The sequence below is a fragment of the Zonotrichia albicollis genome, chromosome 3 (genome assembly GCF_047830755.1).
Source record: "Zonotrichia albicollis isolate bZonAlb1 chromosome 3, bZonAlb1.hap1, whole genome shotgun sequence".
NCBI lineage: Eukaryota > Metazoa > Chordata > Aves > Passeriformes > Passerellidae > Zonotrichia > Zonotrichia albicollis.
The window spans coordinates 31,747,187-31,764,038 of NC_133821.1; the positions used below are offsets into that span (position 1 = coordinate 31,747,187).

Sequence of the window (16,852 nt, forward strand, 5' to 3'; positions counted from 1 at the left end):
CACTTTTTAAAGCTTTCCTTGTAAAAAGAATCGAGTTTATCAATGGTTAAAATAGTAGTTTAGCAAAGCTTATTTGTTAATTCCTTCACTTTCTAACAGAATCTGTATTTGCAGTTTTGCTCTCTTGTCTTCTGTCTGCCACTCCCCTGCCCCGATGTGTTCTGTCCTGAGGCATCAGTAACAGATTGATACAGCTCTACTGACCCTGGCTATAAAGGATATTGGTGCAGTGCTGGCTGGGGTAGAAAGTGGAATAGCTGTAATTAACCATTTTAATACTTCTTCATACTAATGAAATGCTTTCAAACTATGGACCAACAAAAGATTAAGCTAAAATTGCCAATCTGTACTTGGAATGATTACTCTGTGCAAAAAGATCGCTAATCTCTGATTCAATGTTGATTCTAAAGCGCTGTTTACTTTTTAAAATACTGATTCTTTAAAAATATAGTCCATTTCAAAAGCTGTCTCTTTTCACATTGATCTTTCTTTGTCTCCAGCCTGGTTTACTAGATAATTGAGTATGGGTTACATCACTCAGTTTTTAAAATACTACTAAAATTACCCCATATGAAAAAAGAACAATTTGTATGTTTCTTATTTTCGATCATTCTGTTTGCTGTCACTTGCATTTTTGCATCTTGAAGGTTTTGTTCAAGAAATAGCTCTTATTTCTTTTTAAGCTTGTAAACTGCCTTATGGATCAGTCTTGTGTTCCAGTTGCTTTTTGATTTTGCTGTTTATGGTCAAATTTATATTAATAAATGGCTAAATCTTGAACAGAGTTAATTGTTTCAGGAGCATTTCAGGGTTCCTTTCCCCTTACACCCTTCCCCCCCTGTTTTTTTTATTTTAAATTTATGTTGTTCTTCAGGGAATTCGAGCTGAACTAGTGGATCTATGCACGACAAGAAAGACTTGGATTGAAGGAAAACCATTTCCCACTGAGAAGGGATTAACATTGTAGGAGATAGTGAAAAAGAAAAGTAAAGGAGGGCAAAGAGAAAAGCTAAATATCTTTTATACAAATGCTAGGAGCATATGTAATAAGACTGCTGAATGGGAGTGACATGTTTTCAAGGATAAGAAAGATATTATTGGAATAAGACAGACAACCAGGAAAATGAAGGGGGATTTAAAATGCCAAGATACACAGTTTCAGTGAAGGGAGAGCTAATATTAAGCTGAAAGAGATGTAACAATATTGCTGAAGGATAATACTCTATCTGCAGTAGGAAACACTCCTGTTCTCACTCCCTCCATTTTAATTTTTTTCTTTAACTACATTTTTTAAAAGCTAAGTTTAGAGGTTTGTGTGCAAGCTAAGGACAGTTTAGTATAGTTGTGATTCTTGGCTGTTGTACCAGACTTGTTGGTGGTCAGAAAAAAAGCCCTGGCCATAAAAGTATTTAAAACAGGCAATGGTCCCTAAGAAAACCAGAATTTTGATTTGAAGAATGCTGGTGTATTGAAGAGAAGACAGTAAGGAGAGAGATTGTTAGAGATCAGTTATGATATGAACTGTGTTAGAACTACAAATGAGAGCATGTTTCTGCTGTTGCTCTAAGATTCCTATTTTTATGCTGTTAATGAAGCAGTGGAGAATACTGTCACAGTTATGGAAAAGCTGTAACTGTAAATCTGTATGTGGAGACAAGAAGCAAAATCAAACGATCAAAAATCATGAAATTTGAAATGGTTTTGGGGTGGGGGTTTGGGCTAGATGGAGAAGCAGCCCTAAAGTTATTGATTTTAGCAAAGCTAACTTTGAAGGAAAGCAAAATGCTCCTGGGGTTTTTGCCTGCAATCCTGTGATGAATGGGAAATCCACTCCACACAAGTAGAGAGTACATAGTGTATAAAACACGTAGAGAGGCTGCAATTAAAATTCATCCCAGTTAAGTCAAGAAAAGGAAAGGCCGATATGGGCCTGAGGCAAAAGAAGGAAAGGCAAAGAGACAACTTGCCCCTCCCGACCTTATGCTTTTTCCTTCCCCTTCGCTGTTCTTTGCCATTTCTTCTGCTGTCCCTTTATCTTCTCCAGCCCTTCTGTTTTAAGATAGTTCTGTCACTGTGGTCCCCTGATGAGGTTTCTTCCTCAAGTCTCTTGTTTTTTTCACACTGCATTTCTCAGACTGTGGGCATAACTGTTCAGAGTGCTCATAACGTGAGCAGGAGTCTTTCACCCCTCTTCTCCCCAAAACCACGCTATGCATCCCCTTAAACATGATTGCAAGCTGTATACAGTAGACATTGTTTTTCGTTCCTAACTTCTTTTATCTGTTTGTGAATCTGGGATGATTTCAATTCACTTTGTGGCAAGGAAAGCCAGAGCTGGGAAGGGCAAGCATGGGAGAATATAACAATTGGTGTAGATGGTGTGGAAATATGAAAATCTTTAGAAAAAGACACTGTGCTGTGCTGGCAGGATTTCTGTGAGAGACGAGAGTGAAACAAACACATGCATGGTTGCAAGTGGTATTCCTTTCTTTTGTGTAAAGTTAGGACACAAATTGTGTCTGCTTTTGGGATCCTCTGTGCAAGTTCCTTTATTGTTCAGTCTCCCACATACACTCATTATCAGACATCGTGTTTCAAAGAACAGATGTGACGAAGAAAGTAAATTTAACTTATTTGAGGTCTGAATCTGGGCAGGTGTAAAAGGACATTGCTGAAGCTGAAGGCAATTTGTAGTAGCGGAAGATCTGCCCCTTAACTAATGCAAGCACTTTGAACAAATTTTGATCTCGCATTTTATTTTCAAAAGGTGAACAAAGATTATAATGGCAGAAGTGGATGTTGGGGAGAGATTTAATGGGACATTAGTGGAAGATTGAATGGTCTATTTCTGTCAATCTGTACTCTCCTTTTTCTTTTTTAAATTGCAGTGATTTGTTAACTGTAGGAATTGGCAACAGGCAGAGAGGATGACCATGTGGTCTTATAGCATTCAACTGATGCCCTGTTTCTGAAGATGGTATGAGGGATCATAAAGTTTAGTTCCATGTGTATTGTGATGATAGTTGCATCTATATTTAAAGCTTTCTGTCACTGAAGCACTCTTGGTGTTGTCAGATGTCTATTGGACTGGATGAGCTGCAACTTCTTGCAATTGAATGTCAATAAGACCAAAGCAATTTTGGTTGATTCATAGCACCAGCTTAAGCATATTCACTTGCACAGATTACATTTGACAGATAGTTACCTTCAGCTGAACTCTGTGGTTAGAAGCCTTGGTATATTCTTGACAGTGAGCTTAGAGCTGATGCCTTATGTTTATTTCATATCCTGTTTTTGCCTTCCTAATACTGCATGTGTATGTCTACATTTAAATAAACTTACAGCTGAAGTACTAGTCACTCCACTTGTTATCTCTGGACAGAATGTTGTGATGAGTCAATTCTGATATTTAAAAAATGGTGGTTTTTTTCCATTTAGGCAGTTTTAATTTCAAAATCTATCTAATGAAAGATTTTATTTTATCGGGAACTTCTGGAAAAGTGTCTGTCAAAGTCTAACAAGAAGAGGATAAGAAAATGAAGAGGTAGAGGATATAAGCAAAGATGAAAAAGCATTATTCTCTTTGGAATGTTTTTCTGGTATTCCATCAGTTTTCTGGCCTTCAGGGAAATATAGTCAGCACAGGTGTTCTTACCCTATTATGTTAGTGAAAGTTAAAATTGTCTGGATTCTGCAACAAAATTGCGCACAGTGTCATCAAATACTGATGTGTGTTAGCATTCCCTATAAATTTTCCAAAGAAAGGCATCTTTCCTTGTAATTTCTCATAACAGTTCTAAAATAGTCTGGGTTAAAATAGTTTCAATCCTTGATTCACTTAGTTGTTTATGCTGAACTTGCTTGCATTGAAACTTCATTTGGAACATACTGAAGAATCAAGCTTTTGAATTATTTCAAACCATTTCCCTCTGTGGGTTCCTAGTCAGCTTAAAGCACCATCCTGCTTTTGAAGTAAAAATCAGTGATTTAACACCAAACGCCTTGTACGTATATTGTTTCCACTCACAAATTCAATTTCTCTTCTTAAAGGCAAGGCTGATTTTCCTATAGAGCTTAAGGAGGTTCTGAAAGGGAGATTTTTAAAAATTCTGCCTTTCAGTGAATAATAGGATTGCAGCATCCTTGAATTTTGATAGGAATCAACCCAAAGTAAAATACTTAAAATGTTTCTACTTGTATATTTCAGGTAGACTGATGTGTTCTGGTGAGAGGACAGAGTTGACTCTGTAGTTTTGGCAAGAGTTAGATAATGAATCACAGCCTAGAACTGTATTGGCAGGTCTTCCTTCTAGAAATGACAGAGTGGTTGGAAGTGAAGGAATTTCCCCTAACCATGGATGGTAACTTAAGTAACTTTTTTTTGAAAATCATCATAATAAAGTCCTAGGCCATGTTGTTACTTATGTTAGTGGTGACAGTGAAAAGCTTTGAGCCCTCTTTGTTTCCTTCCTGTAAAATGCTGTTTGTCCTGAGAACTAAATATGTCTGAAAAACATCACATTGAAACCTCCACATAGTAGCCAGGGTTGCACCTTGCCTCTGTTCTTTTCTTTCAGACTTGCAGCTAAGTTGCTTCCAAGGTCTGAAATACAGAAGGATGAATTTGGGTTTGCCTGGGGACATGGAGTTCTTACAGCTCAAAAACTACACTTTTGCTATGTGAAGCTAGTATAGTATTTGAATGTGGAAGGAGAGGAATTTAGAAATGTGAGCAAATAATTTAATAAGAGCAGATAAAATTGATTTTATTTTGTTTATAGCTTTTGCATTTGCTGTTGGGCAAACCAACTAAAAATGGACTGAGGATTTGAAATTGTGACAGGGTTATAGCTGGAGCAGCACCAGCTTCACTGGCAAACTCGTCAGGCAGTTCTTTTGCTGGTGCAGAAGGTGCCATTTGTCTGTCAAGTGTTATGCAGATAAATTGTCTGAGCTGGCTTGTCCTCTTGGATATTATTCTTTAGTTTCCACAGCCCTCCCTCCCCCAAACCCCCATCCCTATTAACATGGTTATTAGTGTCTTTGCTGGTCTGTTTGAGAACAAGTTCATAGACAAATTCCTCCTGACATATCCTTGTTCTCATATGTTTGCTACATAAATTCATTATCTCTTGCCAAGCCTTAGATCTGCCAAGTTCCCTCTGTTGTCTCAATTTTCATTCCAGATTAAAAAAAATTAAATGCAAAGCACAAAACACTAAAAATGAACTCTTTTTATTTTAAAGGTTGTAAGCTTTATCTCTGAGAGAGGGAAAATAAAAAAAAAAGTCCACAGGAGACTTTGATGTATGTAAAACATCTGCCCAAACATCTCTAGCAATAATGTCATCACAGTGATAGTTCTTATTCTTGACTTATCCATTCAGCTAAGGTTTTACATTTGGGTTAGGCTTCATTTTTTACTTTGTAAGGATGGCTAAGCCATATGGGACTGTAGGAGCAGGCTCTGTACTAGTGCTGGTGAGTAATATGTGGAGTAGAAGATGGCTAAGAGTGATGTGGAATCCTGACTCACCTGCAGAGGTTAAACTGTGGGAATCTCTTTAGTTTTGGAGCAGTCATAAGGTGGGTGATAGATTACCTGAAGGGTTGGGAAGAGTATAGTTTTGGGATCTTGGGATCATAGAACCATAGAATATCCTGAGTTGGAACAGACCCACACAGATCATAGAAGTCCAGCTCTTGGCCCTGCATAGCATCAGCCCCAAGAGTGCCTGAGAGCATTGTCCAAACACTTGTTGAACTTTGTCAGGCTTGTGCTATGACTGCTTCCCTGGGCATCTTGTTCCAGAGCCCAGCCACCCTCTGGGTGATGAACCTTGTCCCAGTGTCTGGCCTTCATCTCCCCTGACACAGCTTCATGCCATTCTCTTGGGCCCTATCACTGATCACCAGAGAAGAGATCAGTGCCTGCCCCTCTCCTTTCCAGGTTAACCTGATTTGTTCCCTGTTTGTATTAGTGTTTGAGAAAAATAATACTTGGGAGCAAGAATCTGATTCCACCTGTATTCACTACATTTATCACGTTGTTTGGGGTTTTTGTTGCTGTTGTTTTTTTCTTTTTTGTTTGGTTGTTCCTTTTAAAGCTAAATGTGCTTTAAAAGGAACAACCATAGTAGAGAAAAAAAGGAAGTAAAAATTAGTCAAATAATGCAAAATGAGAATAAGGCAGAAATGAGGGCTAGGGAAGGATCCTTTAAAATGAATGTTAAAGGTATGTAAATTCTGCAATTTATTCAGTGAGGAAAGGTGTTGAATTGTGGCAGAAAGTGGTCTGCTGTTTCTGATTCATCAATTTAGGGATGCATAGGTGCTCAGATTAAAAAAAAATATATGAAATGCTACCATATGGTTTTTGGTCACTAGCTCTGCTTAAATGACAGCTGAAAGTAAGCCTTAGATTCATGCTAGTGGTTTCATCCTGGTTTTTCCCCCAAAATTCTTTTGCTTAGTCCATATCACTGACCTTTCCTCTTTACAGAAAAATCATTTATGAAATATTAAAGCTGTGTGGAAGCCTTTGTAATTGCAGCTTCAGCAAGATTTGCAATTATGCAAGAAAATACTGAAATGCATACCTGTGTGCATCTCCTCTCTTAGATATGCAAAAGCCCTTTACTGTTGCTTTATTAACTGTTACATTTCTGTTTCTCACCTGCTTTTGCAGAGGAAATACATGAACCCACATGTCCCCCAGTAGTAAATATGCTGCATGTCTTTATATGAGCAGGCAAAAAGAGCATATTGAACCAGGTTGAAGGTGAAAAAGATTTTTATGCTCAAGTTTCTGATTACACCATTATAGTAGCATCACTAATTCCCCTCCTTCCTCCTATTGTCTTCTTTCCTCTGTTGTCATCAGTGGCCACTGTTGATTTGTTGACTCTATTAAAGTATTCAAGGAAGCCACAGGCCTGTCATTTTGGTCATAACCTTAATCTGTTTTCTCACCTTGGGAGAAAATGTGTTAATACACTGTCTGATTCTATAGAATGGACTTATTGAGAAAGTTCCTGACACAAATCTGCAATACATTTGCAAGGAAAAAAAGGTTTTCTGAATCTTGATTAGTTTAACAGATAGCAAGCCATATTTAGCTGGAAATTTTTATAAGAACCACACCAAATTAAGTAACAGTAAGCAATTGTAATGGTACGTTGTGTAGTAATTTTTGAGCTGAGTGAGTTGCAGCTCCTCCTGATTTCTCATAATCTCTGATTCCTTGTTATTTCTGAATGATTAAGCAAATCATTTATGCTAACTTCTGCTTTAATTTACATCTCTGTAAAGCCTGTGTAACTGATTCTGGAGTTGCTTTAGTTTTTAATACAAGTAAAGGGAGGGGTCATTCCTGCTAGCTTGCTGATTTGGAAAATAAATTGAGCTTCCCCCCCCACCTCCCCATTTTTTTCTGCCTTACAGATAAATGGTATAGCTACCTAACTGCTTCTCATAAAACATTTTAAAATTCTTCATATTGTGTATCATCTTCTTTATAATAATTGTTTATAGTTCTGAGTAACTGCCTGCTGTGCAAATAGGGTATATTTTAAGGAAAATGAAAACAGACTTGAGTTTTCTTACAGCTTATTTTCTGTTCTCTTATTTGGGGAGTATTTGGGTTTTATCCTTGTATTTGAGAAACGGACATTGTGTTTTAGTTTGTATTAAGTTTTAAATTTAACTTGCATTTTCCAACTAGCTAAATTTGCATCTTGAACTTAAAAATTTGCTTTAAAATTTTTTTGGTATACAGATACACGTTTTTTTGAATAATCTTGTTCATGTCAGTTATATATTGTATATCCCTGAACTGCTCCTTTTTAATCTTATTTGAAAACAGTGGTGTCCATTACATGTACTGGAATGTAGTAATTTCCTAGTATTGGGAGATGCATTTTTGGTCCTTGTTTTGCCTGTGTCAGTCAGTCCTGCCCCTCCATCTGAGACTTTGTGTGATGGTCTGAATAGCTGTAAGAGCTGAAGCTGCAGTTGACGTAGTTGCCATCACTAAGTTGGCTGGAAAACTAAGTAGGCCAGGGTTGGTATCATTTGGCTTAAATGACTGGAAAAGATTTTTTTTCTATTGCTTTCATTTTTGGTGCCAGAGTTCTCTCTGTTGTGGAACTACTCATTTATGGCCTGCAAATCTGGGAAGTAATCCTTCTGTTCTATTAATCTGTCTTGCCAGACACTGTGATCTAGTTATTAGAACAAAAGATGATGAAAGGAAATGTTGGGATTAAAATGTATTTTATGGTTGCTAGAAGCTCTTATTAGTAAGGGTAAAAAGAATGTATATTCAACCAGTGGAGAAGATTAATGTTGTCTTGAAATAAGTCCCTATAATTTACCTGTAATATTTCAATAAATTTTTCCCATGCCAATAAATGTTGGAATAGGAAAGATATCATAAAGGATAAGGTTGTACTAACTGAAAAACAGGTGTCTTTGAAGCATATACTAATTACAAATTAAAATATTTGGGAATGAGGCTACTGCCTCTGTTGGTTGTGTCATTTAGTGCTGTAAAGCTTTGATCTCTGGTTAGTGATCTTTAGCTCTTCTGTGATACATTTAGGGATTCTTAGGGATTTTTTTTAATCAACTATAAAGAATTCTTTTCTATGTCTCTCCTTCCTATCTTATTTATTAGAAATCATTTTCCATGAGGTATGTGGGTGGTATTAATATTAGGACCAACTTGTAATGGAAAAATCTTACTAATGCAAAAAGATCATAGTGTTCACTGAAAAAAGGTTCCGTTAACTTCATTTATTTTGGCTGAAATGGTGCAATTCAATTCCACAAGGAAGAGACTCAAATTGTCTCAGTTGCCTTTATATATATGTAAGAGGACATTTTGATGACAGGATGATTAATGCGTGTGAAGAAAAAGTGTATGTTGCTTAAGTGGGCCCGATATCACACATGTACATTGCAAGGTAATAAATGTGGGTGTTATTATGTGGCAGCCAAAACCTTGTAGATTATAGTCTCAGAACTCCCCCAAACTGGCTTCGGCTTCGAAAGGGTCATTGTAGTTCAAAAAAGTGGAGTCAGTATTACTGTGTCTTTTACTTGGTATCAAAACGTTTTCTGCCTCTGTGTTGATAATGAGGAATATTAGGCTCTTTTTGGTTTTTTGAAAAAAGCATATTGTTAATTTTTATTGTACTACTACACATTTTTACTCTACCTATTATACTCTTTACTTTTAACTGTTGGACTGTTTCTTTATTTATACATTGGTATACCAATATGCATTATACCTATAAATATCAGTACAATACAAGGCTTATATAAAAAAAGAGAAAGAAAGAACCCATGGTATTCTTCAGTCAAGGAGCTTCTGCTTTTTTGCCATAGTCTCTTAACCAGTGCAACTGCTCAGGAGTATTTGGTTGTGATGTTCTTTTTTGCCACACAGATTACTGCAATGTAGTGGAAGTTAGCAGTTCTGTTAGCACTTAATATGTGAAGATACTGGCTTTTGTTTGCATGACAGTTCTACTTGATCCAAACCAAGTGGCAAAATTCATGTTAAATTTCATTGTTGTGTTTTTGTGAGTAGGATCTGAAGAGCACAGATCTTTAGGTTAGAAAATAAAATTATAATAAATTTTCTGTACCTGTCTCATTAGCAGTAACATGGGCACAATCCTGTGCCGCATATTATCTGGAATGACCCTTTCTTGAACAGGGAGGTTGTACCACATGATCCACTGTGGTACTTCCAACCTTACCCTGTCTGTGATTCTGCAGTACTGTGACCCATATGGCAGGGAAGCTTTCCTTGCTAGGAAGTGCTTTTGTTTGGTATTGCTGTCTCTGATGCACAGTTTGTTTGTGCTAGAGAGCTAAAAGCTTAACTTGGGATGCACTGAAGGAATTTGCCTGTCAGCTCTTTGGCCCTGTACCTCTCATCTTTGAAACTCTTCCAGATCACACCGAGTGCGCTATTAGAGGAAGGAGTATTGATATCTTTCACCACCTCAGTTCACCATCAAATGGATTTTCCATTGCTTGGAGTTGGTATTAGGTTCTATGTTGGCAGATGCTGATGTAGTTTCAGAGCAAATGGATCTTAGTAACTAATCCTTGCCACCTCCTTGAGAGGTGATTTGCTGTATCTGACAGATGGGGAAGCACAGGAGTGAGAGGTGGTTGTAGAGCTGGGATTAGAGTGCTGATGTCCTAGGCTTCTGGTCCTGTGCTCTGCACAACCACACAGCCAACCTTTCCTACCCATCTCTTGTTACTCTCTTGGGGCAAATTCTTATTGAACATTATTAATAAGGACAACTGGGGAATAATCCTGTTGTCCTAGTCAGGAGAGAAAGTGTCTTTTAGTTCTATGCTATTGTATGGAATTTATTGCTAACAGTCAGGAGACCTTAAATAACTACATCAAACAGCCCATTTGGTGCCAGCCTTTTCTTATTTAGCTTAGTCTAAACTGACACCAAACTTTGAGACCTCCTCTCCTCCCACAGTGGAGAGCCACTGGGATTTTTTATACCACACATGGTTTCCCTCCTACATTTTCCTCCCATGTCAGATATTCATACCCCCTTTAATAACCAGCAGGGGGATCATTACATTGAGCTACTGCCAAATGCATAATGACTGCTGCCTTTGCCTTACACAGTCACTGCACTACTGATATCCAATTCAGCATTGTAAAGTGCTTAGGGCTACCTTGGGGATGTGCTATATTAAACTCAACTATTCTAAATCCTATTTAATACAAAGAGGTTGGTGGTGGGGGAGGGGGGAGGGAGATTTAAAATTGTCATTAGTCACCTATTTTTAACAAGTAAAAATACCTGGTCACTTAGGGCCCAATTCTGTCACTCTAAAGTCATGAATGGACCCCCTGATTTTAGTATGGAGTGCATGGAGGTGAACACTCTGCTTGCCACAGGGGGAGGCAGAATTAGGTCCTATAAAGCGGTGCCTGAGACAGTAAGTTTTCAAGAAGCTGATGGGGGTGAGCGTGCCCATTTCTGAATTCCCCTTAGAAATGTTTTACAGTGGAAACAGGAAAGCGGAAACATGCTTCATATCTGACTAAAAATAAAGGTACTCTTAAACTTGTAAAAGGCAACATTTTTATTTGAATGATATGACAGAGCTGCCACAGGAGTGTTACCTGCTATAAAGAAAGCTTAAGAATTATTACCTTTATTAGACCAGTGACACTGAGCTTTAGCCATACATTTCTAACTTCTGTCCCTCTACAGAGACAATTTTCTTTTCTTAAATAAACTGTCATGCTAGTGTTAATATATTGTTGGCTCCCTCATACTCTGAGAATACTGCTGATATAAAACATGTATATGTTAGATTGGTAATAGTATCTTTAGTGTAGCTGACTAGAACAAATGTGTTTCCCTCATGGCTGTGCTAATGTGATAAAGGAAAATTGGCTGTTCATCAGCTTTTGGCTGGGTAAAGACAGTAGAGATGGAGCCACATTCTTTTTTATGCATTAATACCACTGAGAACTTTTCACTAGTTATATTTCATGTGCAGGCATGTTGTGCAAAGATGTTGTAAAACATGAGATAATGCTACAAATAACAAAGTAGAAAAGCCTGTATCTTTTATGATGATAACAGTCAAACACCAAATGACAGTAACAGGCTGTAAAAAATGTGATGCGGAAAAAAATGCAATGTAACCACAATATATATGTATACTTAGGCTCTTGCAAATAGGGCATCAGATGTTTAGAGGGCTTTGTATTAAAATTAAATAAAGAAATTGTTATATTTAGGTCATTGATGTGTCAACACAAAAGATAATTTAAAATGGAGAGATGTATTTTGAGCGGTGAAACTCATATGCAATAACTTTTTGAACAAATCTCAAGGCTTAGTAATTATGATAATAGCCTTCAAATTTCCATCAGTGGAAGGGCAATAAATATTCCTGTCTAAATTTGGGAAATATTGACTGAATCTGGAAATGGCAATAAAGCTCAGCATACTTGTTTATGTTTGAAAGTACAGTTTAAGGAGGAAAAATTCATTTGTGCAATCTTGGTGAAGCCAAAAGAAAAATGGCCAAACAAACCCCTCCATTTTATTTCATGTTTTCTTTCTTAAAATGCTGATAGGCTCATGTTGCTCAAGGCACAGATGCTGATCATCTGAGCTCAGATTTATAGATAATTGTGTCCATTTATCTTGGTCTGAAATTTGAAAGATTTTATTGTCAGAGTAGTATTGTGTGTGCTTATATTGTGGTTTTCAAGCTGGTATTTTGTTAACTGGTAAATAAGTTCTGTCTTTCCTTTTTTTGCAACAAATTATTCTGGCTTGTAAACCTTCTGTGTCCTCACATAGGTATTGTTCTTATGGAAGCAGTAATTCCAGGTTTATTTTCTTTTGATTGGCGTGACTGTCAAGATGGGCTAAAGCACTCTAGTTTTATTTGCCTTGATAGACTTGATTCACAAGGCATATGTACCTGCAGAATTAAAATAATGCTCTCTTAATTGGCGGCAGCAAAATGGTGTTTCAAAAGTTTAAAGCTACCAAGTTATCATGTGAAAAAAGCTTTATGCAAGCTAAACATTGCTAAAATCCAAATAATTTAATTTTTTGCAAGTAAATTTACTGAAATAAAAATTTTTGGTAAGTCCAACTTAGTTTCTATAACTAATTTCATTAATCAAAACCTGAATATAGCCATAATATTTCTGGTTTTTAGTTTGTGTGGGCCTGGATTTTTAAAATGAGAATACTGAATTTCATATAATGTAAGGCTGAAAGGCACTCCCATATTATTAAACTTTTCCTAATTTTGGGTAACCTAAGTCTAAGCATTTCTAATGCAAAAAACCCCCCAACTTTGTCAAAGCTCAGCATCTTGTGACTTTGTGGAGCTGGGAGAATGCCATAAAGAATTTCTATGAATGTTAGCTCAGATTTAAAATGAATTGGCAGGAAAGGGAGCGCTTGCAGAAAACAGTGCCCTGGGGTGCTGGCTGAGTGCATATTCCTAGCCAAGGGTTCCCTGGATGAAAGGGAATTACCCAGTGGGTGTAAAGTAGATGTAGGCAGTTCCTATACTGTTCCCTTCAGCCCTTGTAGAAGAAGCATGCTTGGGTTAGAGAGGCATTTTGGGGGCTGTTGGAGGCCTGTGTTTGATTATCTTAAGCATGGTGTGCAGCCCCTTGAGGCCTGTTCGAAGTGATGTATGAGAAGAGCTGTGACAGCTGTAACATGTGCCCATGGCCCAAAGTGGTGGTGGAGCTGTAACCAGCCTTGTACCTTGTGAAACACACCCACCCTTCTTTTCCTCCCTTCCCCTCCATCTCCACCAGATCCCTGTGCTGTAGTTCCTTCTTTAACCCCTGTAGAAATTTTATACCCTCTGCATCTGAGTGGTGATATGTTAATGAAAAAGAGGTAACTGCTTTCAGTAGGCACCAAAAATAAAGACACACAACAAATAGCCTGAGGTAATGATATCAGTTAATCAGTGATAGGCAAAAAAATGTAGAGAAATTAAAGTGATTGCATGATAAAGCATGTGTTTGCCCCTTTGATTCTATAGGTGCATCACAGCCGAATTAGTTTCTTCTTGAATGGTTGGGAAGATGATAACACAGCTTTTGATTCAAGGACTCTTATGGGAACAGTTATAGATACTGATGATGATGGTACTCTGCAAATTGGACAAAGCTTCACAGGTAAATCTTGTAGTACTTTAGTGGAATGCACTGGAATAATCAAAATATACATTATGTGCTTAAAAGAAGCGTGTGAGTAATTTAAGTTACATATATGGTGAGAAGTAATACCTTACTGTGGAAGAAAATTCATATTTTTCCATTATCTTTCTCAAAAGATTGGCTTGAAGATAGCATAAATTATGATCATCTACCAAACATCTATGTATAGGAATAGATTGATGTTTGGTAGCTGATAATAATTTATATGATGGGTTTTCCTGAATTCTCTTAAAACATGTATGTAAAGTGACTTATTCCACTAATTTCTCCCTGTAGTTTTTCTGAGTAAATATAGGGAATATTGCATGGAATTTTGCATGGCAACTAGACTACTCTCTCTGCAGAGTCAGGAAGAGAGCTGAAGGTTTCTGGCTGTCTGTGTTCTTCAGTTTTATCAATACTCATGTAAACCATGGCAGAATGAGAATCTTTCAGCTTCTAGTAATGCCTGAAAGTTTTACTCTTCATACACATGTAGAGTTTTATATGTTCTATATCATGACATGATCATTGAAGAGCAGTGGGGGATGTTTGGTTACTTTTCACTAATTCTTGGCTCTGCAGGTGTAAGAACACTAACTATTGCTCTTCAGGAACATGCACAATTTGAAGTTGGTTCTAAAAATATGTCCCATAAACAGTTTTATTGTGGCTTTGGGCAAGAAAGTAGTCTGTTCCCCATTTCTTAAAGCTTGTATTTGGAAATGTACTTTGTTGTGATTTTGATTCTGAATGCTGGATAGCTAATAATCATATAAAAGAAAGGAATCTTTTAAAATGCTTTTTATCTTTATTGTATAAATTGATAGGTATAGTTGTACCTACTGTATCTCTTCTCTAATTAGAGGTGGCACATGGACTGGCTCATTACTTCTGTCTAATGAGCCGGTCCCTGTGCCACCTCTCTAATCAGAAAAGAGATAGGTACAAAATGTTCTTATAAAGTTATTATAAATCATTCTTTTTTTATCAAAAAAATTAAGTCACTGCCCTCTATAGTTTTGTCCAGGCCCAAGATGGTTTCATTCAGGAGGGGTAATTGTGCAAGAGAGATTTCTGAGTGCTGAATTAAAGGTGCTCTCATGCAGTGCAAGGCTGCCTTCTGCTCAATAGATTATTTATAGTATATTTCCTTAGGTTTAGAGCAATTTGTTGGAAGAATGCAAGATTTTCGATTTTACTCAGTGGCACTTACAAACAGGTAAAGAACTTTTATTTTTGTAGCAAAATAAGAGTGTGGTGAGAAAGAAGTGTAGATAACAATATGCTTATTTCTCAAAGTGTAGTGCTTTTCAGATGTTTCCTTTAGATAATTGATTGTGACGATGTAGTTCCCTGAGCCTCATTTCAAAGATTATCTTTAATCCTAAAAAATCTTGAGTTAAAATAAATTCAACAACTGCATGTATTTTGCTTTTGAACTGTTGCTTAAATAGGCTTGATGTATGTAGTGCTGTGTGTAGTGTATATGTAGTGAAGCAAACACTGTAATAAATATGTGCTCTCCTTGTTATTGTTGTCCTTGCTACAACCTGACTTAGTATGTATTCTGCAGAGAGTAGATCCAGTTGCTAGATTTCAATGCTTATGAACTGTCTAGGTGTTACCTACTCATCATAATTCTGTCATAATAGTGTGTGCTGATAAGCTTAGTCCTGGTGGATAAGACTTCCTAAGCTTCCTATGAGCTGTGTGTAAACGGTAGGGCAAGAAAGGGAGCTACAGGGTCAAAACTGGACCACTCAGATGCCAGTCTGATGGGGAGGACAGGCATTCCTAGGATTGGCATGCTGGCTTTGTGGCTGGAAGATTGGCTCCCCGTGCTTAGCTGTTGCTTTCCTCTGGTTTCACTTCCCCACAGTATCCATGTCAGGTAGTTTGGTGCTCACCTGCCCCACACACACACCCCTGCCCTGAGGTGCCACTGTCCCTTGCTCTTCAGACGAAGTTGTCACCATAAGCCACCAATGACTTCGCTCCCTCAGCCCACAGAGCCCTGAGCAATTGCTTTGACTTCCTGTGTTCCTGAGGCCAAATTACTGTTGCCACTGCAATTTCTGTTGCCCTCCAGCCTCCCTTCCTAGCACATTACAAAGAGATGTTACCTTTGTTATCCGGCTCATGCTGGATTAATCCAGTCATTTCAGGCTAGGCAGAAGTAGTCAGGTCCTATTTGTCTGCGTGGTGCTTCCGGGGAGGCTGCGCACAATGACACTCAGAACTGCAGACCTTCAGGGTACTTAATGATAGTCTTTCAATAAGATGTAGAGCAGTTTCCTCAGAGCTCAGCTGTCTGCAGGACATTATGATGAACTGAGCTCCTGTGAATTGGAAGCATTAATGTGAATCTGAATTCCAAGTTTTATGAAAATCGCGGTGGTTGTATTTCTCAGAGCAATGCTTGTCAAATCTTTTGAACTACAGTTTAGGTCAGTAAGATGAATAAAGCTTAACAATTGAAAATTAAGGTATTTTACAGACTGTTTTGACCTACTGATGTCTTTCTAAATTTGATTTTATATCCACAAATAGCATGGTGCAAAATGTTTCTCTGGGATAAACTGGGAAGGAAAGTCTTGCCTGCATACCAATTAATTTAGGCTATGGATATGCAAAAAGTTGTGTAACTCTGTGAAAGCTGTAGTGGCAGCTAGCAAGTATTTATTTGCTTAATAAGCACACAAAATTACATTCTTACTGATCAAGTAGGAAAATGGGAAAAGTTACAAGGTTTAAATATAAAAATTCAGTCTCTTCTAAACTCACAAAATCCTTCCTTTGTATCACCAATAAGCAGATAAAGAACTGTTCATGTCATCCATATATCTGCTTGCTTGCCTGCCTACCTACCTTTGTATTTATTGCAGATGCTGATGTCAGAGGGAACTGAAGTATCTCAATGATTTGACGTGACTAGGTTGATTGCAGTTAAAAAAGGGGACATCTTCATAAAAATTAACTAAAAGTGAAAATATTTCTATCCAGATTTCCTAAGATACAATATGATATTGTTCAAGCTGGTCTTTTGGGAGAATTTGAGTGCAAACATTGAACTTCACTGTGGTTACAGGCAGTACATTGGCA

The 16,852-nt window shown here is 37.5% G+C and overlaps 1 protein-coding gene across 7 annotated transcripts in view; it reads left to right on the forward strand.

Moving 5' to 3' along the window:
* USH2A (usherin) overlaps positions 1 to 16,852 on the forward strand; it is a 382,808-nt gene that overhangs the window by 17,767 nt on the left and 348,189 nt on the right. For all 7 annotated transcript variants that reach the window (XM_074537084.1, XM_074537083.1, XM_074537085.1 and 4 more), the window contains exons 4-5: positions 13,591 to 13,726; positions 14,906 to 14,969. In XM_074537084.1, coding sequence (XP_074393185.1) covers positions 13,591 to 13,726; positions 14,906 to 14,969 — 200 coding nt within the window. The remainder of the gene's footprint in view (positions 1 to 13,590; positions 13,727 to 14,905; positions 14,970 to 16,852) is intronic.